The 27,897-nt window shown below is 34.6% G+C and overlaps 1 protein-coding gene and 1 long non-coding RNA gene across 4 annotated transcripts; one reads left to right on the top strand and one right to left on the bottom strand.

Moving 5' to 3' along the window:
• Positions 1-2,749: 2,749 nt before the first annotated feature.
• Positions 2,750-9,220, bottom strand: LOC117114412. Of its 3 annotated transcripts, XR_004446360.1 has the most exons (6): positions 9,132-9,220; positions 6,120-8,561; positions 5,357-5,521; positions 3,615-4,498; positions 3,167-3,328; positions 2,750-3,012 (listed from the first exon to the last, which is right to left on the bottom strand). It is a non-coding gene; the product is annotated as an uncharacterized LOC117114412 (long non-coding RNA). The 3 variants fall into 3 exon arrangements; XR_004446359.1 differs by having other exon boundaries at positions 5,357-8,561; XR_004446361.1 differs by lacking the exon at positions 5,357-5,521.
• Positions 9,221-10,592: 1,372 nt separating this feature from the next.
• Positions 10,593-27,838, top strand: LOC117114382 (exosome RNA helicase MTR4-like). The gene is made up of 19 exons (XM_033258042.1): positions 10,593-10,800; positions 12,192-12,278; positions 12,848-12,986; positions 13,740-13,852; positions 14,904-15,078; positions 15,778-15,868; positions 16,112-16,236; positions 16,705-16,803; positions 17,126-17,234; positions 17,609-17,820; positions 18,195-18,407; positions 18,995-19,120; positions 19,495-19,645; positions 20,090-20,262; positions 20,879-21,079; positions 21,602-21,712; positions 22,165-22,257; positions 23,539-23,634; positions 27,648-27,838. The coding sequence occupies exons 1-19, from the start codon at positions 10,694-10,696 to the stop codon at positions 27,813-27,815; spliced, it is 2,589 nt and encodes an 862-aa protein (XP_033113933.1). The 5' UTR covers positions 10,593-10,693; the 3' UTR covers positions 27,816-27,838.
• Positions 27,839-27,897: the final 59 nt, after the last annotated feature.

Below are 27,897 nucleotides of genomic sequence, written 5' to 3'. Positions count from 1 at the left end.
TATATATAAATCATCAAAGGTACATATACAGTGTTAATAAGGACATGATGGAACATCATAGGCTACCCTGTAGCTTTTCAACGAATAAAGTCCTATGAAAAATCATCGTGTAATAAAATGCTTCCGACGGGATTCGAACCTGCGACCTCTCGCTGACAAGGCGAGCGTCATAACCACTAGACCACGAAGGCTTCATGGTTGAACAGTTCCAAATACCCGTCAGAAACATTGTATTACACAGTGCTATGCCTCCCGAACGCCCTATCCCAGTAAAAGCCTTAAAGGGACACCTTCAAGAGCAGAAAAATGTTCCCCTTAATTAAAGGTTGTCCCACTGTATATACTGCATATGTAGTCAAGAATCCTTACTGTACATTTTTAATTCCTTCCCAAACTAACAATTTTTCTTCATTTTTTGTATACTTGACCTCCCACCACCTCTTCACGTCGAACTCTCATCAAACAAGTATTTATAATAGTAGAGTCCAGATTCAAGATAATATTTATTGTCTGAAATTGCATTCCACCGTCAGTGTTGCAACATATACAGTAATAAATAAACGATAACAAGGATATAAAACTATTACTATTAAACAAATTTAATTCATAAGATAAACAATATTACACATAAAACTTAATAAAATTGCACTTAAAACCAGAATTATCTGTTAACATTATTATGAAGGTGAATGGAGTTGGGAACGGCAACGTCTGGTGAGTGGTACATTAGACCATGGAGGAAATTTCTTTCCTCCATGATTAGACGGAAGCCTAGAGTTAAATATACTGAAAAATTCACTGTAGTGGGTGGATGAGTTTGTGTCTTTCATTATCGCCTGGAGTTTAGCTAATGTGTATTTGTTATATATTATCTAAATTTACAATATCTTTATTAATATTTTCTTTGCAGTCTTTCGAATCGAGTCCGATTTCTTCATTGTTTCGTTAGGCATTTATATGTACAGACAGTACCGTAAGTTAAAACACTGTTTTATTGCTTTATAAAACAAGATAAGAATGGTATTGTCTACACTAAGCTTCTTAAGTTTTCTTAGAAAATACAACTTTGCTGAGTTTCCTTTTGTAAGTAATCTTGGTTTGTTTACCCCATTATAAGCTTATTAACAACAGTGCCTGGTATAATATATCATAAGCACTGTTTGCTTTGCAAAAATCAGAGATTATTTCTTTAGTTGTTAGCGTTCAATATAAGATGATTAAGCTGGCACCATTCAGGAAATATTTTAACTTCATCAAAATAATATAGTTTCATCGTTATCAATAAATCCACTAATTACAGTATTATCTGCGTATTTTATAATTTTGCAGTGAGGACCCAAGATCTTAAAACTACTTGAATATAAAAGAAACGGGTACGGAGACAAAACACATCCTTACGGAACACCAATACTACTAACTGTTGACATATATTATTACATTTAACTCGCTGTGGTCAAGAAAATTAAATACATGACAAAATTCGATTAACGAAATTAACAATATGTGTAGAACAATAGTGTTGAAAGCACATGAAAAATCTATAAAAACTGACCTTACAAAAGCTCTTTGTTTTGCAGATGTTTATATACATTATTTAGAAATATAAAATGCATCAGTTCCTCTGTTATTACCGTATGCAAATAAATTATTATAGCACATTCTTGTGGATCCCAGTGGCCATGCCTCTTTTGTTATTCCTTGGCTAATTTTTGATCTTCAAACATAAATGTTTTAAAAACCTTTTATTATGTCGAAGTCATTCAAGGATTTTTCAATTTTAGGTATAGGTTTAACATTCAACGTTTAATATATGCGCATAATGCCAGTGCCAAAAAAAAAAAAAAAAAATACGGTATACAATTAAGCATAATATCGGCCTGGTCATAACAGCAAGCATTTTAGAATTAATACCATTCAGTTTCCGAGCTATTTCATCTGTGAAAAACCATGCATTTGAGCCATATATCAATGATGATACTACGACACAAATGTAAAGCCGTACTCTCATATCCAAAGGAAGTTTAGTATTTGTTAACGTTGGTAAAATGCTGGTGAATCTTCCAAATGCAATGTCACGCCGATGTTTCAGTGGTAAATATCGGTCTCCGTCACCAGCTATTTCAGTTCCAAGATACACGAATGAATACACATTATCCAGCTGACTGTTGCTCATTGACACTTTTTGCATTGAGGCTTGATATTGTTCGACTTTCATTTTGGTGATGATGCGGTCTGCTACCGTTCCTTTCCTGCTAGGCTTTTTGGCGTACAATCCACGAAGAAGCACAACATCCTACATTTGACATCATAGACCATGTAAGGATGCGGAGATGGAAATACCTTGGGCATATACTGAGAATGGATGAGGATCGCTTTGTCCGCCGTGTACTTCGTCTCTTATACACATCTAGATGTGGAAGATAAGATCAGAGTGCAGTATTTTAAATGCCACTAAGGGGAGAATGGAATGAATTTAGAATGACAAAGATAAATTAACATGAAAAAGCTGTTTGTTCAGTGAGGGCTGCTCCCACTGAATATGCAAGTCTTATTGGGGCCGTTAAGGCCATAACTTATTTGATTAAATACAGGCTTTGCCTATGATGAAGATACGATCTGTTGTGTTGTTTTTGAAAATTATTAGCTGTCTGCTGTTCAATCGTTCTTTTGGCAATATTATTCACAACAAAGTAATTGTATTGATGAATACTGTATTCGTAATTATTATTATTTTTTTAAAAGTAGGCTTTTATTTTTTTATATTATTGTTATTTTTATATTATTATTATTATTATTTTTAAATTTTATTATATAGCATATATTAAATATTACCAACTGCAATGACAGATAGTCTTCACCATAATATCTAATTGTACGTTCTATGTTCCAAAATACTCGGCATCTCTAAATTAAATCGACCAGATTGGCTCATTCCATCTGAACAGATGTCATTCTGCTGAAAAAATTTGCTTCCTGGGTCAGTGTTGGTATTAGCTTCACAGCTCCGAATTCCTGCGGAAATATAGTAACATATTCAGATCGTTATTTGGAAAAGAATGATTTATGTTAAACATGATTTGTGTTCATTAGGATGAGAAACACCCTTGTAGATCTAATAACCCAATTTTTAGTAGTATAATTTCAAGAAAGCAACATTGAAACCAACCTTTAGTAGAATCAACATTTAATCCACCAATGTCCACCAGTAGATTCCTTTTAAATCGATCTCATACAGTATGTTGAAGTCGGCGACAGTTCACAAGAATTCAAGGGCTTGCATATCAACCACTTCTGTTGCACTGTGTTTACAAATATGTACTGCGTAAACCTGATGAAAACAATTGACATTTGCATAAAGGGTGCCTGCTCCGCCTCCCACACCCTCAAGACAAACAAACAAATCCTAGTGAAGTTTGAAATCATTTGGACTGACATGGCTCCTGGACCCCCGAATTGGTAATAATTTTCAACAAACTCACTCGCCCCTCTTAACTCAGGTTCTCGGTTACCGACAGAATTTCATCTAAACAGTAGTCACATTAAATACGTGAACCAATAGTGTATCCATAGGTTGATTTCACATCATTTCACAAGCCCCAGGCATTCAAACTTACCTTTGCAAGCTGGTCTACCATTTCATCGTCACCAAGAACATTATATCGCCATCAATATAAGATCATATTCGTTATGGTTCACGTATTTAATGTGACTACTGTTTAGATGAAATTCTGTCGGTAACCGAGAACCTGAGTTAAGAGGGGCGAGTGAGTTTGTTATCATCGTCCTTGATATTCACCATCAAAAGAAACGCGATGAACAATTTAGTCTGAAAATCGCATTCATTACTATTATTATTATTTCTTTTCTGAAATGAAAACAAAAATTTAATGTTGTAAAATTTATAGGCCTATGCATAGCCCAATAGCCCTATTGTCATTTCACAATTTAAACAAGCTCAACTTTCAGGCATTCAAACATCTGACAAATTATATACATTTGCAAGTTCAGTTACATCATTTCGTTATCGGTTAATCGTCATCGCTGTCTTTTTAATCATCACCGTCATCTGCCATTTTATTAAGTTGTAATTAATAGCAAAGTCTTTTAACTCACAAAAGCTCTCAGGAACCACCCAAACTTTGCAGTCCATATTTGGATTCAAGATAGGAGGATATATAGCAAAAGTAAAGCTTCCAAGAGTCTAATACTAGTAATCAAGTACCGTAAAATTATCATCGTCGTTTGTTTAACATCATCTTTATCAGCACAACATTCTCATTATCATCATGAATTATATCATCGTATTCGTTCAATATTCCTTTCATGTAGATATGAAAAGGACATAGTATATATCGCTAACACCATCATCATCACAATCATCATCATCACCATAACATCATCGTCACTGCTAATTTTGTTTTCAATTCAAGTCGATAAATTATCCATTCGCAGAAAAACGTATCCACAAGCATCATTATCAAAATCACCAGGTTTCTTTCTGAAATAAAACAATATTAGATGTTATAAAATATGTATTGAATGGGCATCCTAAGGAGTAGTCAAACACATGAAATATACTTATTTATTTTACAAGATACCCAGGAAAAAATCATGAGAATGATAAAGAAAACAAAACCGGTAATACAAAGACTATGAAAATGGCAAAAATAAAATTAGAAAATTAACAGAATTTCTTTAAAAGTCCAAAGCTTTGTCTACACTATCAAATTATTTAACAAAAATGATTTTCACATATGTGGGTATGATGACGTCATATTATCACATATTATCAAATTGTTCAATTGTTGTTGAAAGTTGAACGTCACATTATATGTGACGCTTTTTTGATGAAATATAATAGTGTAGACAAAGCTTAACAATAAACTATGTCCAAGCTATCAAGTTTGCGGAAAATATACGCGTGATTTGTCCATACACAGGTATCTGTTGCATTGATAACTGCGGAATGAACTTTCAAACAACACGAACTTAATATTTCTAAAATGGAAGGACGGATCTAATAAACCAATTACTTGGAACTATACAAATAATTAAGTAAATAATTCGCAAAATTATCACAGCAATAGATATCACTATACACTTTGTTCTATTAACAATGCAAAAGCACGCATTGTTTATTACACAATAAGTTGCAGCCTGGAGGCATGTCTAGGGTATTCAAATGGCTGGGGGAAGGGGAACCGAAGGTGATGTGGAAGGACTCGATGATAAAGTATGTGGCGAGCTGCTGGTTAACTATTTTAGGGTAATTTTTGATACGTCGCTGTTGCAGCCCCATCATGTCATTTGGAACAGAATGAATCAAACGGGCAATTTAAAAAAAGCCACTGATCACCTTAGCATCATCAACGTTGGCTATTAATATCATAGCCGTCCATTACCATACCATCATTATTAACCATCGACGTCCACATATTTCCTTGTTTTTAAATCGATCACACTACATTCCAGTCAGGTCGGAGGACAGTCCAGAAGCATTTAATGCCTTGGGTATCGACTACTACGTAAATAATTAATAACTCATGTTAACATGAATCATGTTGTTCTATAGCAAATAAATTCAATTCAATAATGTTAAACACACTTAGTGAAAAAGGATGTTCAGCCCGCCTGCAACACTCCCTGGATATCTAAAGATCGTAATCAAGTTTCTAAATTGAAATTTAGATTAATATGGCCCTGGACCCACAGAATTGGTAAGGGAGCATTCTCCTCTGACAATAGGTTTCAATACGATACGATAAAACCATTAAAACACAGCTATGAGATATGGTTCCTTAAATACACCCATATTACTAGAAAAATATATAGAAAATTTAATTAAAAAACACATGTTGCACAAAGAGAAATTGCTTAAATTTAAAAAATACAAGATGCTAAAAGTTTAAAACTAATATTGCAGGGATTACTGAGTTGTGATGGAAATTGTATTCAATCGCCTCTCCTGCTCCCACACCGGCCAAAATACCCTGGATCCGCTAATGTAAACATGACAGAATTTCAACTAAATAGCAGTCACAGCAAGTAAGCTAACCATCCATGCATTACTATAGGTTAATTTCACATTATTTCACAAGCCCCAATGCATTGAAACTTACCTATTTTTCAAGCACAGGTCTACCACTTCACCATCCTTGTTATCACTGTATCATCTATATCGCCATCATTACATCATCCTCGTAATCCTCATTATCGTTGTCCCCATGAGCACTTATATCTATCAGTTCTCCATCAGAAGAAGCACTACTCCAAATAGCAAATTGATTTGATTTATTCGGAAATTCACATGCATTATCAAAATGAAAACACAATAGATATGGCCCGAGTTTCACATCACGTCATTTCACAACCCCACAAAGTCGCCTTTGAAACTTTCAGACATTCAAACATTATCTCACAACTTACCTTTGCAACTTTTAATACACTATTTCATTATCGTTAATCGTCATCACTGTCATTCATCACCATCATTTGTCATAGTATATTGTAATAACAAAGTCAGCTTAAATCGCAACTCACAGAAACTCAAATAAACTAACCACGCAACTCTAAAATCTGTATTAATCGTCACTATTAAATTTTCATTGCTACCGTCATCATCACAATCATCATTAATATTTTTTCTCATTCCACGTCGACAATTAGTCATCGGCAGAAGTACCACCATCCAATCAGTATATTAGCATATTTCCTCATTCATCATTATCAAAATCACCAGATTTTTTTTTCCTGAAATGAAATGAACTTCAAAGTTATAAGTATTGAACGTACAGTATATATTTATTTATTCCGCACACATGCATAGGCGACAAAAACCTGTGATGCACAAGGTATTCGTCGCCTTGCTACTGTCTCTGGACAACAAAACTAATAATATTCCTGAAATCAAAGACATGCTATTAGTTATTGTACATCTTGGATTTACATACACTGAAATTTAACAATAGTAAATGAATTCCATTTACTATTGTTTTACATTTACAAAATTACAATTCATAACAGACTCAGACAAAAACACTTCTGAAGATGTTAAATAAACGAGTCATAAACGCATGTTCTATTGTACGAATTTATTGAAACAAATTCATAGGGATACAATATATGGTATAGGGGCTTACCATCATGATGTGATTAAAAAAATAGACGGACAAAAAGAGACAAAGACACATTTGTTTGTAAAGATTTATTGCAACAATTTCATAGGTATACAAATGAAGACGCATTGAGGGAGCACCTGCTACCATCATCAAATACTGACCTAACCCACTATCGGCACGAATAAAAAAATAAATAAAAATACTACGATTTTATATAAAGTGGTTTACAAGATGGGCATTAGTACGATTGTTTTTTCTACACAAACAATCCTATAGTGATTAGTTGACTTACTTGGTTTGATGCTTGGATTCTCGAACCGATGTCTTGCTGCGTTAGTAACTTACCTGTGGTCTCGTCACATTTGCATATAATCAACATAATTAAATAACAACTGTTTTATATCGGCCTAAGTGTTAGTTCAATTTTTTCATAATACATACATTCATAAATAGTCTAGTTGATGCTGTTTAATATGATAAATTGATGTCAAAATTTTGCTGGATATATGATCTAATGTTGTCAGATTATCAGCATCTAGTGACAGTGGACTAGCATGGAGATTTGAATGCCTACTGAAATTTAGCCATGGAATCCATGGTTCACATATATTAGGCCTATCATCGCAAATTATGATACGTTAATCATTAAACCTTGTTTCCAAATATGCAATCTAGTTTCCTATAAAGTATTAACATTGCATAGTATCAACAAGATCTCCACCATAATTATTATAAGCTTCGTTGCCCTGAAAAAAATAAAGCCTAATGTCTACACCTGTGTGTTAGTAGAAATGGATGCAACATCACATAACCAAAAATGTATTATATAAGTCTCCTCTTGATTTCAATACATGTTAGTTCTTACTATGGTTGATGCTTGGATGCTCAAAGACGTGATGGCGTTCATCAAATCAGCCCGTCAAGGAGGATAAAGGTGCAAACGTCGAAAGGCTCCAGTTGCCAAATATATAATTTCATTAGTTTCATATTCGAAATTTGACTAGTGGCGTCTACGAAATTTACGTGATTCATAACGTAATAACAGTAATAATAAATATAATATAGTAAAACAACAATAAAATATAAAACCTATAATAACGATTAAAAAAGCTAACATTACGACAGTATAATTGAATATTTTAAATAAAATAACAGTAATAAAATAAAACCTACGAAATAATTATGTGCTGATTATGTGCATGTTAATAGAATAAGGTAGATGCTTATTGTATTCGACTAAAATGAAATGAAAATGAAATGCAATGAAATGAAATAAGATATGGGACGATTAAATATAGATGCCAAAAGTCAAATAACGTTTAATCAATTCCAAAAAAGGCCTAACAATTCTTTGCAGTGTTGGCGCAGAAACTGACTTAATGGCGCCAACAATTTTTGTTTTGTATCCATGGACGTCAGTATTATGACATCCACTTGTATGACCTGCAATACAACACGAGCAACATTGTCATTAGTGCACTAATTACATGAGTAACTTTGAAAAAATGATAAATAGGTGGTACAGTGTGGCAGTGAAGTAATGTATTATATAAGCATACCTTTTCCCAATCCCATTAGATCTATCAAAATTATGTAAGCTAAATACAGTCACTTAGATCTATTTAATCACAATGATAACGTCGAAGATGCTTAATCATTAAGTACTAAGTCACTGCATGCTAGTAGAACCCGTACGTGTCTCGTTTCAGAAAATGCTATGATAGCAAAGTAAATCTGTGTTTCGTTTCAGAAAATGCTATGATATAGTAAATTAAATCTGTGTCTCGTTTCAGAAAATGCTATGATATAGCAAAGTAAATCCTTAAACGTGTCGCTATAATGATGCTTTAATTCAGCCATTTTTTAAAGCTAGGCCTGAGGTACAGTAGTAACAACTTCTCAATTCAAGACATTATTAATTAACCGGTCGTGTAAACTTCTAATAGTAGGCCTACATTATATATTTATTAACAATAGCCTACAGGCCTATTAAATGTTTACCCTGGTACTCACCCACTGTGTCTTTCTCTGTTTACACCCTCCTCCGCTACACTAGGAGAATAGTGACGGACCCAGAGGTAACGGAACTCTCTTGTTTAACCGGTATATTCAAAATAGGAGGCTTAACTCTGATTGGATGTTACTGTATGCATGGTTGGATTAAAACAATAACATCCAATCAAAATTAGAAATGATGTAATGTTAAAATAACAAAAGCCACTGCCTAATCTAAAGCAACTGTTTGGTACTACTCTAGTAGTCATTAATTTGCGAATTCTTTCTTGCCGATACTTTTAAGCTGATTGATACCGTTTTAGTGTAGTATATGCGAACTTAATTTGTTTATGTAAATGTTGAGTATATTAAGCCTATGTATATTTTATTAATGTAAAGACAGAAGATATGAAATAAATATGATAGGCAATTGAATAATAATACAGATCCGGATTCTGCCCACAGGGCAAGATCCATGATTTTGTTTGCTTCTAGCAATCTGCAACAGTCTGTCTAGCAGTTGCGGCGTAAGCCCCCACCCCATCGGACAAGTCAAGGGGCCCCCGGCTGAGCTCGTCGGGCAGTCGGACCAAAAAAAAATTAGGCTAAATATAAGCCTATAATAGACCTAATTGTTATTTAATACATTAATTTTATACAATACAATTTGCAATACAGACATTAGAAAGTTAATATGTTTAATTTAAGTAATATTTATCATTCAGTTCCCCTTCTCTTGTGTAATATAGCCGGCAATTTTGTGAAACACTAAAAAAGTAATAAATCTTAACTTCAGCAATTATGTAATAGAAGTTGTAATTTTAAAGTCAGGCTCCAGAGGTGTAATAAGGTGTAAAATGGGCAGTTACGCCCCTTTCCCCCAGTTTTTAAATATTAAAAAATCTGTATCTCATTCACCGTTCCCCCAGCTTTTCGTCAAACAACTTTTTTCTGTCTTAGAAAAATCAACATATCAAAACATTTTTTTTCCTCCGGAGCCTGACTTTAATTTATTACGCCCATTTTCACTTCCAGTAAGATAATTTGTTCATGGGATTAGGTTGGAAAATCCACAGACTATAAGCACAGTATTGTAGTACTATAGTAGCATAGGCCATTGAATTGTTTTCATTTCTTTCTGTGATTACGGCCTAATCCCTGCCGCTAAAATAAGGCTAACTCGGCCTCCTATGTATTATTTCACTCTGTGTAGACCCCACAATGTTCCAGGGATCCTAATTTTGGAAAAGAAAGTTACACAGGGACAACTTATTTTTTCTTACATTGGTTGTACCATAGTGGTTGCTGTTTTTTGCTATACTGTGTGATTACAGACAGGGCTCTCTCTGTTTCGAGGGCGAACTATAACTGAAACACGAACTAGAGCTGAAATTAATTATGCATGACGTTAACATACGAAGCCACGCCCCCTCGGCTGAACCCGTTGTATTTAGCAACTACCCACTTTACGATATCGCCGTACCTCTGTTTCTCTCTAGGAACTTTCTAGGTGGCGCTATATTAATTCGAACTGAAAGCACTAAAGTCGATCGTCGTTCGCTCGAGTTCCTACAATAAGCATGGCTGCCTTTGGGGACGATCTTTTTAGTGTTTTTGAAGAACCGGCAGGCTCATCCCTTATTGAAAAACAAAATGAAAGTATTGAAGATACTTCAGAGATAGAATGGTATTTAAAATTATTGTTTTACGCTTCAGTGACAGTTTGTAGGGAGCCTAGCCTGGCCCTAGGCTAGGCCTAGCTTATTTCACTTGAATTGAAGGACGACAGGTGCGTATTGTCCCAGATGCAACGGGGACACTACAGCTTCGGCCTAGCAGCAGAGAGTTGTTGGGCCTAGGCCTAGACAGGCGTTGATAATTAATAACTTAAAATTTAAACTCTAAATTCTCAGCATGTACTTTTCGGTTAGGTAGTACTTGCTTGATACATACTTGATGATAGTGGGTCGATGGGAAGCTTAAAGCTTATACAAAGACCCATTAAACACATCTTGACAAATTCGCTTTAACACAACATGACGGTTGGGGGATCCAGCAAATGAATATGTACAGTAGTATTAATGGTCATGTCATGATGAAATAATGTTACATTAAAGATATGTAAAATCGAATTTAAATGTTGTGTCCTTCAAATGAGTGTTCAATAATGATTTGAATTGATTCAAACTAGAGGCATAAACAACCTCATGTGGTTGGAAGACTATTTCATGGATCAACAACTCTGCATCCAAATGAGAATTTCCTTACATCCAATCGAGACCTACTTTTGTATAACTTAAAGTCATGACCTCTGGTCATAGTGTTTAAAATGAAAAAATTGATTTATTGAAATATCAATACTATCAATTCCATGAATAATCCTAAAGTATAAACTTGAATCATGTCAGCCCTTGCCCTTCTGTATTCTAATGTGGGAAGTCCTAAATATTTTGTCTATCAACAGGGTATGAAAAGTTGTTTACATGCAACACAATCTTAGAAGCTCGTCTTTGAACAGATTCTATTTTCTTTATTAACCCAATATGACGAGGTGCCCATACACAACTATTGTACTCTAAAATAGGACGTATTAAGAACTTATACTGTATATAATCAAAAACATATCTTTATCCATATTAGTATAAATACTATTATGTTAGTGCATGATACCATAAGATTAATAAGACATTCATTTACTTACATTGAAAATCAAATCCAAAATTAGGCCTAGTACACTAGGCCTGGGCCAGCAAGAGTAGGGCCTAGTAGTACCTAGGCCTACTGTAGCTAGGTAGATGTTGGTTGGTGGTTGGAGCTGGCTTGACTAACACCAAACTGAAACTTTAGTCTTGCTATTTACGTCATGTCGGAACAACGCAATTATTGTTTGGTTTTAGTATTAAATACCCATCAAAACTTAAAGAATACAAACTTTTTCTGGGAATGATGGTATGTCTTTTCATAATATATAAATTAAAATTTTTGTTTTCTTTTGCAATGTAATTTTATATTAGCTTTTATTTTAAAATGTGCACACTTGTGGTGTTTGCAACTGTTTCTGAATTTGCTTAATTTCAGTGGGGAGAAACGTCCACTTCCTGATCCAGGAGAGAGTGAAGAAGGCAGTAAACGTGTGCGAGTTGGACTTACAGATGAAGACTTAAAGTAATATGGACCAAATAATCAATTTTTTTTTTCATTTTTTTTTTATCCTTCCAACTTACCTGATTCAATCTGTATTTTCATGTAATCTCCAAGTCCCATAAATTCTCCAAAATTTTCAGAAAGAACCCCAAGATACTATAAAAAGAATAACTAATTAGTGACTTTGATACCAATAATTGAGTATTTTTGCTTTGAGCACCAACTTAATCAACAATGTTGATGTACAAAGGCTTTCTATTTGTTACTGACACCCTAAAAGATCAGAATGCATGCATGAAAAAAAAAAAACTTAGATTGCAACATTTTAGTGGTGGGATGCACTTGACCAGCGCACACCCAGTCTCCCAAATTTTGAGTTCCAGGAATCCAGGGGTTGGAATGTCTGTATAGTAATGCTATTTACAAAGACGACTGAATGCATTTTAAATAGGACTACTATGCATAGTACAAATAGAAATATATATTCTTAAAACTATTGCAAATTTATAGTACTTAACCAAACAGTTGATGCCCAAAAGAATTTCAACAATGGTAGATGAGTTTTTCCATTGGTAATTTATGATCAACAGCTTGGCTGAAATTTTACCAAAGGTGTCTGTACACCCTGTTGAAGGAACAATTCCTGGCTGTACTCATGAAGTAGCTGTGCCTACAGACGAAGAATATGAAGAGTTGAAACCTATGGCAGAGGGCTACAAGCCTGCTAAGGTAGACTTGATTTAAGTTTTTCCTCACAATTTCATGACACCAATAGGCCTGATACTGACATAATTAATGTTGAAATATTCAATCCCGACACGATGGCATGCATTTCAATAGGCCTATATATGCAAATATAGAAAAAGGATAAAAAGTAATAATTTATATCAAATTTCAATGCTGTGAAGTACTTGGAAGCATTGTTGGTATGAAGTGGTGTATAAGTCTAACGTATTGTAAACAATTTGGTTTCCGTAAAAACTATTCTACATCTTATGTCTTAATTGATCTTATTAACAACATTTCTGATTCAACCGAAAATAAAGTCTTTTCTGGCGGAGTATTTATTGATCTTCCCAAAGCATTTGATACCGTTAGCCATGACATTCTTATCTCTAAACTTTTTAATCATGGTATCCGCGGAACCTCCCTCAACCTATTTAAAGATTATCTTACCAATCGCTATCAATGTACACTTTTAAATTTTAATATTTCTGATTTTAAGCTCTTGCTTGTGGTGTCCCACAGGGTTTTCTTTTTGGTCCTCTTTTATTTCTTCTTTACACTAATGATCTGTCTCTCAAAATTTAATATTTTACCTTTATGTTGACCTTCTACATGGAACCATTATATACTGAGTAATTTAAAGCTGTTAAAGAACTATATATATATATATATATCAGATAATATTACCATTCGAAGAACTGACCATTATATCTGCAAATAATGTTTTTTATTAATGATTATTTGTGATTCTTTCAGGAATACCCTTTCATTTTAGATCCTTTTCAGAAGGAAGCTTTGAAATGTCTTGAGAATAATCAATCAGTTTTGGTGTCGGCCCACACATCTGCAGGAAAAACAGTTGTAGCAGAGTAAGTAGTTAGTAAGAAAGTGAATAGATTAGTTAATGTGGAAAAAACTGGAATGATAAGGCAAAGTAAAAAAAAGAAGTAGTTTCCCATCCTAATATTTTGCAAAAAAGGAGAATGAGGGCATTTTTTTTCCCTTCGTGATAACACATCCATGATGGTCAATGGGAAATAGCTACTACTTTCTCACTTTTACCAACTAGACAGATTGAAAGCAAATAAAAGAAGCACTAGACATAATTCATACAATGTATCCCCAACCACAAACGATCGAGAGAAGAATTTTACTCATGTGAGTTAGCCAGATTTTTGTACATTTTGTTAAATAAAGGAAATTTAAAAAAATTTTTAAATAAGAAAATTTGATGAGGCAGAGAAAATGGATGCGTGAGGGGACTAGAAACTAGTATTTTTTTTTATTTGGCCTAATAATAAAAGGACATTATTTAAAGTTCCTCTGTATTAGTCTGTTTTGAATTTAACTTAGTTTCCATGGTTATTAGAAGAATAGATTTGATTTCATATTATGTTTTATTGTTATGTATTGCTCTAAGTATGTTTACATGGTGCTGTATAAGCATGTATATGCATTATTGTTGTTATTCTAACTAATAATCACAGTGAATATGGTGTGGTTTCACTATTTAACTGAAAATAATGATAAACCTTTCATCTTAAAAATTTGAAGCAAAACAACTTACTAACCATTACAGTTTAGTAGTTGGAACATATTAGTCCTACCTGTAAATACCAAATTTTACACATTTAGATTAGCTAATCACAGGTGCCTTCAAAAATATAATTTGTTATTAGGTGAAAGAAAAAAACAATAAAGCATTATTTTAAATTTCTGAGGGCATTGGTGGAAAATAGTGACCCAAAAAAGCCATTATATCCTGGAAAAAAAGACTATAATTTGCAATTTACTGTTAACTGATGAATAATTAAATATAGTTAAAAAGCAATACATCTTTACTGTTAAAAACAAAACCATTATCAACTGGAATAATGGCAATAGTATTTTATTAGTGATAAAACATTTGCTTCAATTTAGATATGCCATTGCCATGTCATTAAGGAACAAACAGCGTGTAATCTACACCACACCAATCAAAGCTCTTAGCAACCAGAAGTATCGAGAAATGTTTGAGGAGTTCCAAGATGTAGGGCTGATGACTGGTGACGTCACCATAAACCCCACTGCTAGCTGTCTCATCATGACAACAGAGGTAAGTACTTTTGTCAATTCTTTGTTGTTTTTCCACCAATCAGTCTATCTATGTTGCTGCGGTGGTAGAGATAGTGGTGTACTCTAGGGCAGTGTGGTGGTGATTGAGATGATGGTGATGGTAACAAGGATGGTGATTATCAGTCTTGCAGCAATTACTATATCTTTTTTGCTATTACAACACGTCCATAATGTGTATATTATCTATGGATGAACCCAACTGCCTATGTATAATCCCTTTTGGTTGTGATAATTATATTTATATCAGATTGCCATTGATAGTTTTGCAAATAATATTCCTAAAACTAAAATTTTGTGTATTTATTACATGATTGACATAACTATTGTTATAACCAACACATATTTTGTGCCAGTTGGAGTATGTAAATTTGCACTCTCTCAGTGTCACCAAATGCTAGCGCTGGCTGTATTTACAGAAATGGTGTGGCTACAAAAGAAACCTGGTGATGGCTATCATGATTGTTATCAATATTTTAATAATTATTTTAATTACACCTATACTTGATTCTCCGGACGCAAATCCAGTTATTGTCTATTCCATCACAACAATAACAATTACTATCAATATTTTATTCATCACTATTTATTGCTGTATATTTTGATACAAATTATACAGACCAAAGGCTGTTGTGAGCAATGTAAATTAACTCATTAATGGTTTTTTTTTTTTTTTTTCAAGATTTTGAGGAGCATGTTGTACAGAGGGTCAGAGATCATGCGAGAGGTCGGCTGGGTCATTTTTGACGAGATCCACTACATGCGAGACAAAGGTTGGTTAAGTTTGTTGATTTGGTTCAATATGTTAAAAGAATATAACTGAGTGAAGAATGAAAGTTCATTTATGATGATTCATATTGATATATTGTAAACTAACTGATTCTTGCTTACATTTAAACACACCTTGAAAAACATTTCCTTGTGACCATTCAGAGACTAGCACATGTACCTCTTGTCAGGCAGATTTGCATGATTGCAGTAGTATAAATCTGATTTGTTTTTTGTTTTTGTTTTAGAGCGAGGTGTTGTGTGGGAAGAAACCATTATTCTTCTGCCAGACAATGTGCATTATGTGTTCCTGTCAGCTACAATACCAAATGCCAGACAGTTTGCAGAGTGGATCTGCCACCTTCATAAACAAGTGAGTTCTAATAGGCAGTGACAATAATGGGTAAATAGATGGATCTGTTTTGAAGAAAATACAGTAGAACTGTCCTTTGGGACATACTACTAAGAGGACACCCCTATTAAGGGGAAACCCCTATTAAGGAGACAATTTTTTGAGGGAAAATATATCTACTAACAATACTGTTAACCCAATTAAGTGGATACCCCTATTAAGGGGACACTTTTTTTGGTCCCGAAGCTGTCTCCTTAATATGGGTTCTATTGTAGTCCACATGTATGCTTAAAAACCTGAATTGCCTTATGAGAGAGATGGATGTAAATTTCAAGATGCCATTCCAACAAATGTAAATATTCCCACTAGCGTAGTACATTGCTTATTAATACTGCTTTGCTAGTATATCTACTATACTGGTACCCCTTGCAATTCTACTACTGTATACTGCCACCTAAATCTAATGTAAACATGAACATTTTCTTTCAGCCTTGTCATGTTGTGTACACTGACTACAGACCAGTTCCTCTACAGCACTACATCTTTCCCGCTGGCGGTGATGGCCTTCATCTTGTTGTAGACGAGAAGGTATGTAGTTTTTAGTGATAATGATAAGGGAGATGTTTTCAGAAGCAGTGATGGTTGAGGTGGTTGTTGTTTATGTGGTGGTGGTAATTTTAGTGATTTTTTGGTGGTAATGGTAGAGATTTTGGCAGTGGCGGAGATGTTGGGAATGTTGATGGTACACATGTTGGTGATGTTTTTGGTAGATGGTGATGGTGGAGATGTTGGTAATCCTGGAGATTTTTGAGGTGTTGGAGGTTTTGGTGGTGAAGATATTAATGGACATACTGGTAATGATTATGGAGATGTTAGTAAGGATTGTGGAGATTCATCTATTTCTTTTCAGGGAGACTTTCGTCAGAACAACTTCAATGCAGCTATGTCTGTTCTGCGGGATGTTGGTGATGCATCAAAAGGAGATATGTCTAATAGAGGAAGGAAAGGAGGAACAAAAGGCAAGTTTATAATGGAAAACTAAGATGAATTTATTTAAAATTGAGAGTAAACTTAATAATTTTTTTCCAACCTATACCTAAATGCTTATCCAAATCTACAAGCCAGATATAATACAAATATGTACACACTTGCAATGTAATAGTCTGTTCTATTTTTTTCTCTGTTGTTTTTGAAATCCCTGCATCATTGTTTCTGCTCGCGCTTTTCGTTTAACTTACCTTTTGTTTACTTGGACATGGCGCTTAGAGACCTTGTTTATTTGCGCCATATAAATCAACCTATTATTATTTTTTATTATTATAATTTCAATTGTATCATCATCATTATTATTTATCTGTTAAATTTATTGTTATTAAATACCTGTTTCTACCAGGTCCATCAAATATTTTCAAAATTGTAAAGATGATAATGGAGAAAAGCTTCCAGCCTGTGATCATCTTCAGTTTCAGTAAGAAAGAGTGTGAGGTATATGCCCTACAGATGGCCAAGCTGGACTTCAACACACCAGAGGAGAAGAAGCTTGTGACAGAGGTCTTTGACAATGCCATTGATTCCCTCTCTGATGAGGACAAAACGCTTCCCCAAGTAAGAACCAGTGATTACTGTTTCTACGTCAATTTCTTTTTGTCCCGTTCGGGAGTATTCAATGCGTGCTATGGTTTGTGGCACCCACCATTTGAAACCACTTCTTCATGGTGTTCCTCTGTTAGAATATTAAAGATCTTGTGTATAATTTGTATGATGCAATAACTGTTGTACTGTGTGAGATATTGGTCATAGAGTGTGAAAACTTAAGAGAGGCCTTGAATGCATGAGTCTTATACCCATAGCTTGAAATTTGGTTGGTTTAAAGATAAGAAATGCAGTTTCCGTGTATATGTCTATGTTTTGATTTTATGTTTTCATTCTATGTGAATCTTTTTTATTTTGTTTTTATCTCTATTTTTGCTTGCTTTCAGGTCGAAAATGTCCTCCCTCTGCTAAAGAGAGGTATCGGGATCCATCATTCCGGATTACTCCCATTGCTGAAAGAAGTGATTGAGATTCTTTTCTCGGAGGGTCTTATCAAGGCATTGTTTGCGACTGAAACATTTGCAATGGGACTGAACATGCCGGCAAGAACTGTGGTCTTCACCAATGCTAGGAAATATGATGGCAAAAGTTTTAGATGGGTCAGTAAAATATTATTTATTGTGTTTAATATCATCAGCATTTTTTGTATTATTTAGCTCTGTCTATATTATGAAGTTTTAGTGACAAATGACTATGATTGGAATCATCATGCCCTTATATAAGCAAATCACACACATAAGTTGTCATAACCTTAAAGTGTAGACAGAGGTGTAGCCTGTCATTTTTTCAATTTCTGAGTTCCCTGTTGGGAGTATTACATTCAAACCTGTACTTAGTTACTTCATCGTAAAAAAGGAATAACGTTGATATGATGCCTTTTTTAAGGAAAACATTATATGACAACCCTAAGATCTAAACCCCTGACCCATTAATTGGAAGCCCAACGGCATACCATTGTGCACTTAATAAGCAATAAGCCATTTCATAGTTTAAACTGCGCATGCCCATATCAAGGTCAGTCAACAAAACAAACATACGCCGCATACACACAACATAGGTTTATGTCAATTGACCTTGGATACCAGCATGCGCAGCTCAGACTACGAAATGAATTATTGTCATGGTGCCTAGTTCCCACTTATCTGCCACACGTATTATTTACCTACTTGTGTTTTGTGTCCTACAGCTGACCTCAGGTGAGTATATTCAGATGAGTGGTCGTGCAGGTAGGAGAGGCTTAGATGATCGTGGTATTGTCATCCTCATGGTAGATGAGAAGATGAGTCCAAACATTGGCAAAAACCTTCTACAGGTGAGTGCAGTTAAATTTGATACCAGGTGGATAAAATGTTAATTAGGTATTATTTATTTTTTTACTTTTTTATTGGTGTTGGTAAATCTGCAACGCGAACCAGAAATGTCAGCTAATTAACCAGCCAAAAGTGATTAAAACACCCTTTGATTGAATGAGTGATTGATTGAATGAGTGATTGATTGATTGATTGGTTGATTGAGTGATTGATTAATCGAATGAGTGATTGATTGATTGATTCAGTGAGTGGGTGAGTGATTGATTGGTTGATTGATTAATTGAGTGAGTGAGTGATTGATTGATTGATTGATTGATTGATTGATTGATTGATTGATTGAGTGAGTGAGTGATTAATTTATTGATTCCTCTTGCAGGGCCAACCTGATCCACTGAACAGTGCGTTTCATTTGACGTACAACATGGTGTTGAATTTACTACGAGTGGAGGAGATTAATCCTGAGTACATGCTTGAAAAATCTTTCTACCAGTTCCAGAATTATGTTGCAATACCTGAACTCATAGAAAGTATGTTATTTTATTATTATTATTATTATTATATATTTTTAATATTAAAGCTTATCCCAGTAAATAATCTGATAATTAAAAACAATTTATAATTCATAAATTGTTTTTAGTTCATCAACACATTTTTTCAAGTCCTTAGCAACATTATTTTTATATTTAAAATTGAATAGGAAGTATTATTATTTCATGTCTCTAGGATATATATTTTACGAGTTATGAGATCAAAGGTCAAATTTGCAATGTCATCAAATCTTTAACATGTTTGAATCTTTCGTTCCAGTTTACATGCCAAATTGTTTTTTTCTACCTCAATATGAAGTATAATGGGTCTAAGAAACCCCACTATTATTATATATGCAGAGATCTTGAATAAATAATCAATATCATTTTTATCTCTCTGTCCTTCCTTTTTTATGTTAATGTCTTCCTTTTGATTTTGTTCAGAATTAAAAACCCTGGAAGAGGATTACAATAGTATGAGTGTACCCGATGAGGAGAACGTTGAAACGTATTACAAAATACGCCAGCAGCTAGAGAGATTAAGAACAGAGATACAAGCAGTGTTAACAAAACCTAAGCATTGTCTCCCGTTCATGCAGCCTGGTAGACTTGTTCATGTGAGTATCTTCTGATGACTGATAACATTAGCATTGGATGGGTAGTACTGACAGTCGAAGCCATGCCGTGGTATCTTCATCAAGGTCTTTGAGTCGTTGTTCTACTTCAGGTCGTCTGAAGTCAAGGCAGTCATGGATGATGTGATTGATAGTGTGTGGTCTGTCACATTAACACAGATAATTGATATAAATGATGATAACAATGACTATAATGACTATGAGAATATACAGGATGATCAAAATGGTTTTGATGACGATGATGACGAAACGGAAAAAGGTTGATATAAGATAGGCAGCAGAAAGGGTGGAAAATTGGAGCAGACCAAGAGGGAGACCCAGAAAGAGATGGATGGCCTGCATCAGACAAGATGGAAGATTGGTGCGCCTAGAAGCAGCAATGGATCACACCAGATGGAGGATGATAATGAGACAACCCGATCCCCCATGAGGAGACAAATGAGATGAAGTTGACGATGATGATGATGATGATGATGATGATGATGATGATGATGATGATGAAGAAGAAAATAATCACTAATAATGGTATTGAATACAATGATAATAATAATAACATTATACATTAAAAACCACTGAATTTCGTCTTTTACATTTCAAGGTAAAAAATGGTGATGATGTCTTTGGATGGGGTGTCATTATTAACTTCAGGAAGAAAGCCAACCAGAAGATGGCTTCACCAACGGATGACTCTCCACTTTATGTTGGTGAGGTTCTCCTGGATGTTTCAAAAGAGAGCATAAAAAATGCTGCCACAGAATCTGCTAAACCACCTGCTGAAGGTGAAAGGGGAGAAATGACTGTAAGTGAAGCTGTGGATAATACATTTGCAAAAAAACTAATATAGATGCAAGTTTCTTTAAATAAGTTTTCCAAATGATAGCCATTAAAAATTGCTTTTATGTTGGCGGTTTCAGCTCGAAACTCAATAGTAAACAAGGCTTGAGTTTCGAGCCGAAACATCAACATAAAAGTAAGTATTTTTTACTATCATTTTGGTCTAATTTAAAGAACTGTACATATATATTACACCAACAAGACCAGACGAAAGCCTTTGATCATTTAGTAAAATAATTAAACTTTCGGTACACCATTGTCTCAATTGTGGCAATCAACCATTGGTTTTATCTTAAAAACCATAATTTTTTTCACATATTGATTCTCGCCATGCAAACCTTCCAAGAAATATTTTCAAATAAACTTTCTTTTTTTCATTTTAAATCAACTGAACTAAAAGGAAAGATACTGAAATATCTTTGTTGTGGAAGCATTCATTTTTTGTAAAAATCAAGCATTTAAAAATTGCCATTTATATTGCTATTAGGTTGTTCCAATTATGCTTCATCTGATAACGAAAATAAGCAGTGTAAGATTGTACATACCTAAGGATCTGAGACCCACAGATAATAGGCAGAGTGTTGGCAAATCAATACAGGTAAGGGTATTTTTTTATACATTATTTTTCAAATTCACTGCTTGCCAACATGATAATTTCTTATAAAATTAAATGTCAGTTTGGCCTGTTAGTGTGTGACCGCCAGATGCAGATTTAAAGGAGGGGTGGGGGGGTGGCGCCACAGGGGGATTGTGCAGCAAGCCCTAGTAAACAATGGAAAAGTCTACTACACATGGTATAAAATATAACATGACCTAATATAAAAATTGATACTTGATATAAATTATCATTTGAGAATTTCACACTGACTACAGAGATACAATTATTGATAATACAGTAGTAAAAATTTACATATACATATATTTTCCAGGAGCTTCATGCTTGCTCGGTGGAGGCCATCCTGATTTCTAGGAGACTCCCGCCACTTGCTTGAGACTTGGGACGATTGTGTTTCTATTTCCACACATTTATGTTATTTTCGTTGCCCACAGGAGGTACAGAGAAGATTTCCAGATGGTTTACCACTTTTGGACCCAATTGATGATATGGGAATTAAAGACAAAGCTTTGAAGAAAATAGTAGAGGTGAGAAATGGTAAACGTAGATTATTAAGGCTACGTTCAGACTTGGAGATAAGCCAGGCTTGAGTAAAGCCTGGCTCAACTTTAAGCCCGGCTTAACTTTGCCGGGCTTTCCGACTAGTGGGTTTAGCCAGGCGCAAGAATTTGCATAATGAACCGTAACCAGGAAACGTGTTTCAAAACATTGTTCGCGAAATATACGTACGCTCGCTCACAGCGTACGTAATTAAATGCTGATTGGTCATTTTGTTACCCGGAAGTCAATGCAAGACCCCCCTCGCAACTATTAAAGCCCGGCTTAGAAAAGTTAAACACGGTGGCACGCCAGGCCTTGTTACTATAGGAACACAGCCTGGCTTGAGATAAGCCACCTAGTTCAGACTGGCAGGTGGATAAACCTGGTGAGTTGAGCCGGGTTTATCCACCTAGTCTGAACTAGGCCTAAGTAGGAGTGTGATGGCATATAGTGGTATGTAACAATGAAAACAATGATGGATCATTTCATTTAATTTATTATTCCATAACACGAAGGTGAATAAAACAAACATGTATAACAGCAGGTCAAAATGACATGTGACAGGATTGCCAAAAAATTAGGAAATAAATCTGCTGTCAACATAACAACAATACAGTAACAATTACGAACCTCTCTTTTACGAACTCTTGATTTTACAAACCCAATTTGCCGCGATGACATCATTATGAATGATCGTTTTTAAATACAAAAACACTTAAAATTTTGCTTAAAAGTCTTTAAAAATAATATAAAATGCTCCCATGGCAATGCTTAGGCCTACATAGCCCTGTGCTTTATAGCATAGGCCTAGGCCTACCCTCACCAAACTGAGATGCTATGGATATTCAAACTCTCTGAATTATGAATTTTCTCATTTACGAACTCTATTCGGACAGAGGGGTATGTAGTTGTAAAGCGTTACTGTACAAAATGTTCATACAACCAGTTAATCATACACAATTCAAACATAATATAAACTTAGTAATAGTGATGTACTGTAGTGGTATTGTGGCAATGATGATGGCATTGACAACAGTAATGTGCTTATAATTATCATTAATCTTCATAATTGATCCTTTTACATATTTTATTCTTAAGTACATCATCACACATTAATCAGAAATAATATTTTTTGGTTATGCTTGCAAAACAGTCAGAGAAAAATATGTATTAAATGCCAGGACAATAATATCATACATTTAGTAGTGATGCTGTTTACTCCCATTCTACATTGCAATACTTTGTATGTTTTTTGTTTTCATTTTCAGAAAGTTGAAGCATTTGAAAGCAGAATGGTGAACCATTCCTTACACAAGGACCCAAAACTGAACGAAATATATTCAGCTTATGAAAAGAAAGCACAGGTAAATATTGTTGCCTTTAAAAAAAGAAAAAAAAATCTTTTTTCAACTAGGTTTGTTTTAATTTATATTTGTTAATTTTTTTGTATTCAGCTTTAGGCACTAGGGCCAAGGATATGCCAATCATTGAACCTAATCAGTTATCAAAGTGGCAATCCCATCACAAGAATGCAAACAAGTTGCTTCATAAACTAAAGTCTTATTATGAGCCTTAGGAGTGGAGATATTTTGGTCGTGATCAGTGGTGGCGCCAGCTGGGGTGAGCAGGGGGTCATGCCGACCCCTTGAAGGAAAATTTCTAGCGCCATCGCTGGTTGCAGGCCCGTAGCCAGGGGGGGGTTTTATGGTTCGGGCGAACCCCCACTTTTCTAGCGAACCCCCTCGAATTTTTTAATGAGTCACACTCGGACGGAATGTCTGTTTTTAACTTACCCAGCATTAAATCAAAATTTAGCACCTAATTCATTATTTGGTCACCCATTTTTAAATTGTAGCCTGCATTCATAGAATATCTCAGCTTCAGAAGTTCGGAGATTTATATTGAACACAACTCCGGCAAACCATGACTTTACGATAGCTCACATAAGGATGGCAAACATCGATAAAAACTTTCACTGGCCTTTGGCTGAATGTTTGTAAGAAATGTACCAACCGGTAATGAAACCGGTCTCTGTCTACCTACTGTAGAGTAAATGGCGCCACCAAACGAAGATAAAGTTTTGCGACTTAATCCACCAAATGCAGCTAAAGTTTTGCGAATTAATGATTGTGGATTGTGTGGTTAGTAAATTCCATAGCCATACTGTCCATAGCGCACACTAAACTATTTGCTGATGGAGCATTTTTGGGAAATTGACTCTACTTTTTTCCATCCCAAACAACATATTATTAATAAATTAACATGGTCCATCTCAGTCATCATAGCGAGTCACAAAATTAGGAAGTTTGACACAGCAGACACACACAGCAGACACACACAACAGAACGGAGTGCGTCAAAATCTAAAAAATACATACTGGCATTTTGTAATACACATTCCCTTGTTGTACAGTATTTCATTAACATAACATACACTTAGGATCGCCAACGAATTGGGTGGGTATTCAAACTTTTACGATATGGTGAAGTATTTCGATTAAAATGTTAAAGTGATTATATAAGAATTAGATGAGTCACTGTCAATAAAACAATTCGCGGAAGAGGAGTATTCAAAATATCGGCTAATGTTAATATAGGACTAATCAGATGACTGACGCCGTTCTCCATCGACAATTGATTTTATGTGCATTATTTATCTACAATTCTAATCTATAGTACATACACTAGAGAATATTTACACTCACAATTTTAAAAAAAAAGTTACCAACAACGACATCTAAATAGCTGTGGGAAAAACAAATTATCAGTCTGCTGCTCTCTGCCTGAATAGTGATGGTAACTGAACAATAATGGTGCAGCAACACGCTTGGTCTACTTGTAAAAATTTAGAGACTTCTGCTGTTTGCCCATAAAACAAATTTTGGAGTGTTATACAGTACAATTTCAAAACATTGTCATCGTAAAGAAACAGCTGTAGTATTGAAAACAAACAACTTGAAACAAAATCGGTGTACGAATTTAAATAAATATTTACAATAGATTTTAATGGTCAACTTGTTGACAAATTTTACAACCAATTTTTGCATACATTTGTGAGTGACGGTGTGTAATAGACATGCAAAACAAACAGCGGTAAGCTGTATAATATCTTTGAATATCATTTTAGATCGATTCATTCATATGCTTGGTCATCTTGTAATCATTTAGATTTCAACAGTTTTTAATAATAGGGTCCGTATCTCTACACTTCTAGACGTAGTATCAAATTTTAGTTGCCGTAGACCCGGTTTCATACACACTCGCTTAAGTAAATTTCAAAGGAAACTGTTTTCCCAATTTTTCTTATTGTTAAATACTCCTATGCAATACTGTTGGCCCCTGGTATAAAATTGAGAGATCAATTAGACACTCAAAAAGATCGATTATGCCCTTTTATATAATAAGGCCATAGGCCTAATGTGTGTGAAGTACAGACTTTGTTAATATCGAATGGGTGAAATTGCGCATAAACTTCAAACTCTTGGCCTAACATAAATGCCAGAGGAAAGGATATCACATTTTAGTCACCTAAAAGGATTTTCCACGGACGCACAGAGTAGGCCTTCGAATAGTATGGCCCAAAGCGAATGAGTTTCTGGTCTCGAAAATCCAGACACTTCGTAAGGCTTATACAGTACAAAATACTGTACAGTATATAATTATATAATTCATTGAAAAAGCTTTAAAATGAAGGACTTTTAAATGAAGTTTATGTATACAGTATATACTAATATTTTGCGAATCTTGGTTTTTTGAAAGCAATCTTGGGATTTTTTAGACCCAATCTTGAATTTTGATTTTTCCTAGTGGTCACGCTGCATTTGAGGCAGAATTATACCCTGACGATATCAAACTAGTGTAGACCTAGTCTTAAGTACAGTAGGACGTAGGCCTAGGCTTTTGTTGTAAAAGTTGAAGTGCATGTACAGGATGCGACATAGGCCTATATTTAAAAAACATAATACATTTTGTTAATTATTATTGGTTGGCCTGGGACCTAGGCAGGCAGGACAGCTTTGCCGTCGAAAGTCCTGGGATTCGACGATGACGTCAGTGCACATGTTTACAAACGCCATTGATTGGAATGAAAATAGACGCACTGAATTTCGTTTGTTTTATGAAAGATAATATTTATCGAACAATTATCTATTTAAAAACAAGATTATTATTGTAGAAATTTTATTTCTAAAGATTCATATATAATTCATATTTCATTTGGTAGACAATAAATATTCAGTAAGATACTAAAAATGATTATTAATTCTGAAATGTGCATCAAATCTCAGCTATTATTAATCAGTATGTATTAGGTTAAAGTCTTAAAACAATAATTTCGAATTAGGCCTAGTAAACAAATAATTGTAATTAAAGTTTAAGTTCCCATGATGTCAGATGACGTATTCAATATGATGCTATATTTTGGGATCTGACTTAATTTAACGATGGCCCTGTCAGTTGTAGTAATGACAATATTTATGCTTTTTTAGCCATGTAGTAAAAATAGTACTATTATTTTCAGTGTACAAGATGAGAGTCAAGAAGAAGTTCAGCTTCTACTTTATTTTGTAACAGGCAACTCTATTTTTTTATATAGGCCTACTGGAAGATTCATTATTTAAGTTAATACAACTTACAAGACAAAACTTCTTAAATGTTTTATATATTATAATAATAAGTACATAATTCTTTGTAAATTACTTTATAGGCCTATATAATAACTTGTTTTGTTTTATAATAATAAATGTGTTAAGTATATTGATATTGATTATGCAATGAGGTGTTATTTTTTTGTCTTTCGGTGTGATTAAAACGTGCCAATTCTCAGAAAATATTTTCCAATTTTATTATATTACCACCTTTTATTACATAGATCTTTTTCAAAACTGCTTTTATAACATTATATAGACCCATTAAACACAAAAACTGCTCTGGCTTCGGGAGCTTCGCCCCCGACCCCACCGAGGCCATTAGGCAGTCCCCTGGACCCCACGCCCAGAGAACCCCCCTTTAAATGACCTGGCTACGGGCCTGGGTTGTGATATAAACTCCTGTTACCGGGACAGGAATTGAACACAGGACCCTGGGATTGGAAAGCAAGCATCTTAACCACCAAGCTGTTCAACTTCCTCTGAAACCATGTCTTACAAGGGTAATCCACCAACAAAGCTAATCGTTTGGGACCTTCAATCTTCTATAATTTTCTTTATAGGGCCTGATTAAAAAAATGAATAGATCTTCTACTGTAAGTTTCTTCATAGGGCCTGAATAAGAAATTGAAAATACAAAACAGTATTCAACACAAAGAGGTAATGTCTATTTTAATTTGATAAGTCAGTGTGGTTTAAAAACATCACATATTTTGTGTAATCTGTTGACAGATTGGTTTAGATATCAAGGCAGCAAAAAAAGAATTGAAGAGAGTTAAAACAGTGATAAAAATGGACGAGTTGAAATGCCGGAAGAGAGTGCTAAGGAGGCTGGGCTACGCAACTTCTGCAGATGTCATTGAGCTCAAAGGAAGAGTGGCGTGTGAAATCAGCACGTAAGTAGAAAATTAAACACAAATGTAATGCATATTGCAACATGTCGGTTATCGTGGGATTAGGGGTTCAAACATCGCTCTGCATT

This window comes from Anneissia japonica, unplaced genomic scaffold (genome assembly GCF_011630105.1).
Source record: "Anneissia japonica isolate Jap-2015-1 unplaced genomic scaffold, ASM1163010v1 scaffold1231_len1163931_cov198, whole genome shotgun sequence".
Taxonomy (NCBI): domain Eukaryota; kingdom Metazoa; phylum Echinodermata; class Crinoidea; order Comatulida; family Comatulidae; genus Anneissia; species Anneissia japonica.
This window is presented reverse-complemented; position numbering and strand designations above follow the sequence as displayed.

Coding starts and splice junctions, on each gene's coding strand:
- LOC117114382 (XM_033258042.1), top strand. CDS start 10,694: ATGGCTGCCTTTGGGGACGATCTTTTTAGTGTTTTTGAAGAACCGGCA. Junction 21,713..22,164: donor GTGTTGGCAAATCAATACAG/GTAAGGGTATTT, acceptor CGTTGCCCACAG/GAGGTACAGAGAAGATTTCC. Junction 23,635..27,647: donor CTTATGAAAAGAAAGCACAG/GTAAATATTGTT, acceptor ATCTGTTGACAG/ATTGGTTTAGATATCAAGGC.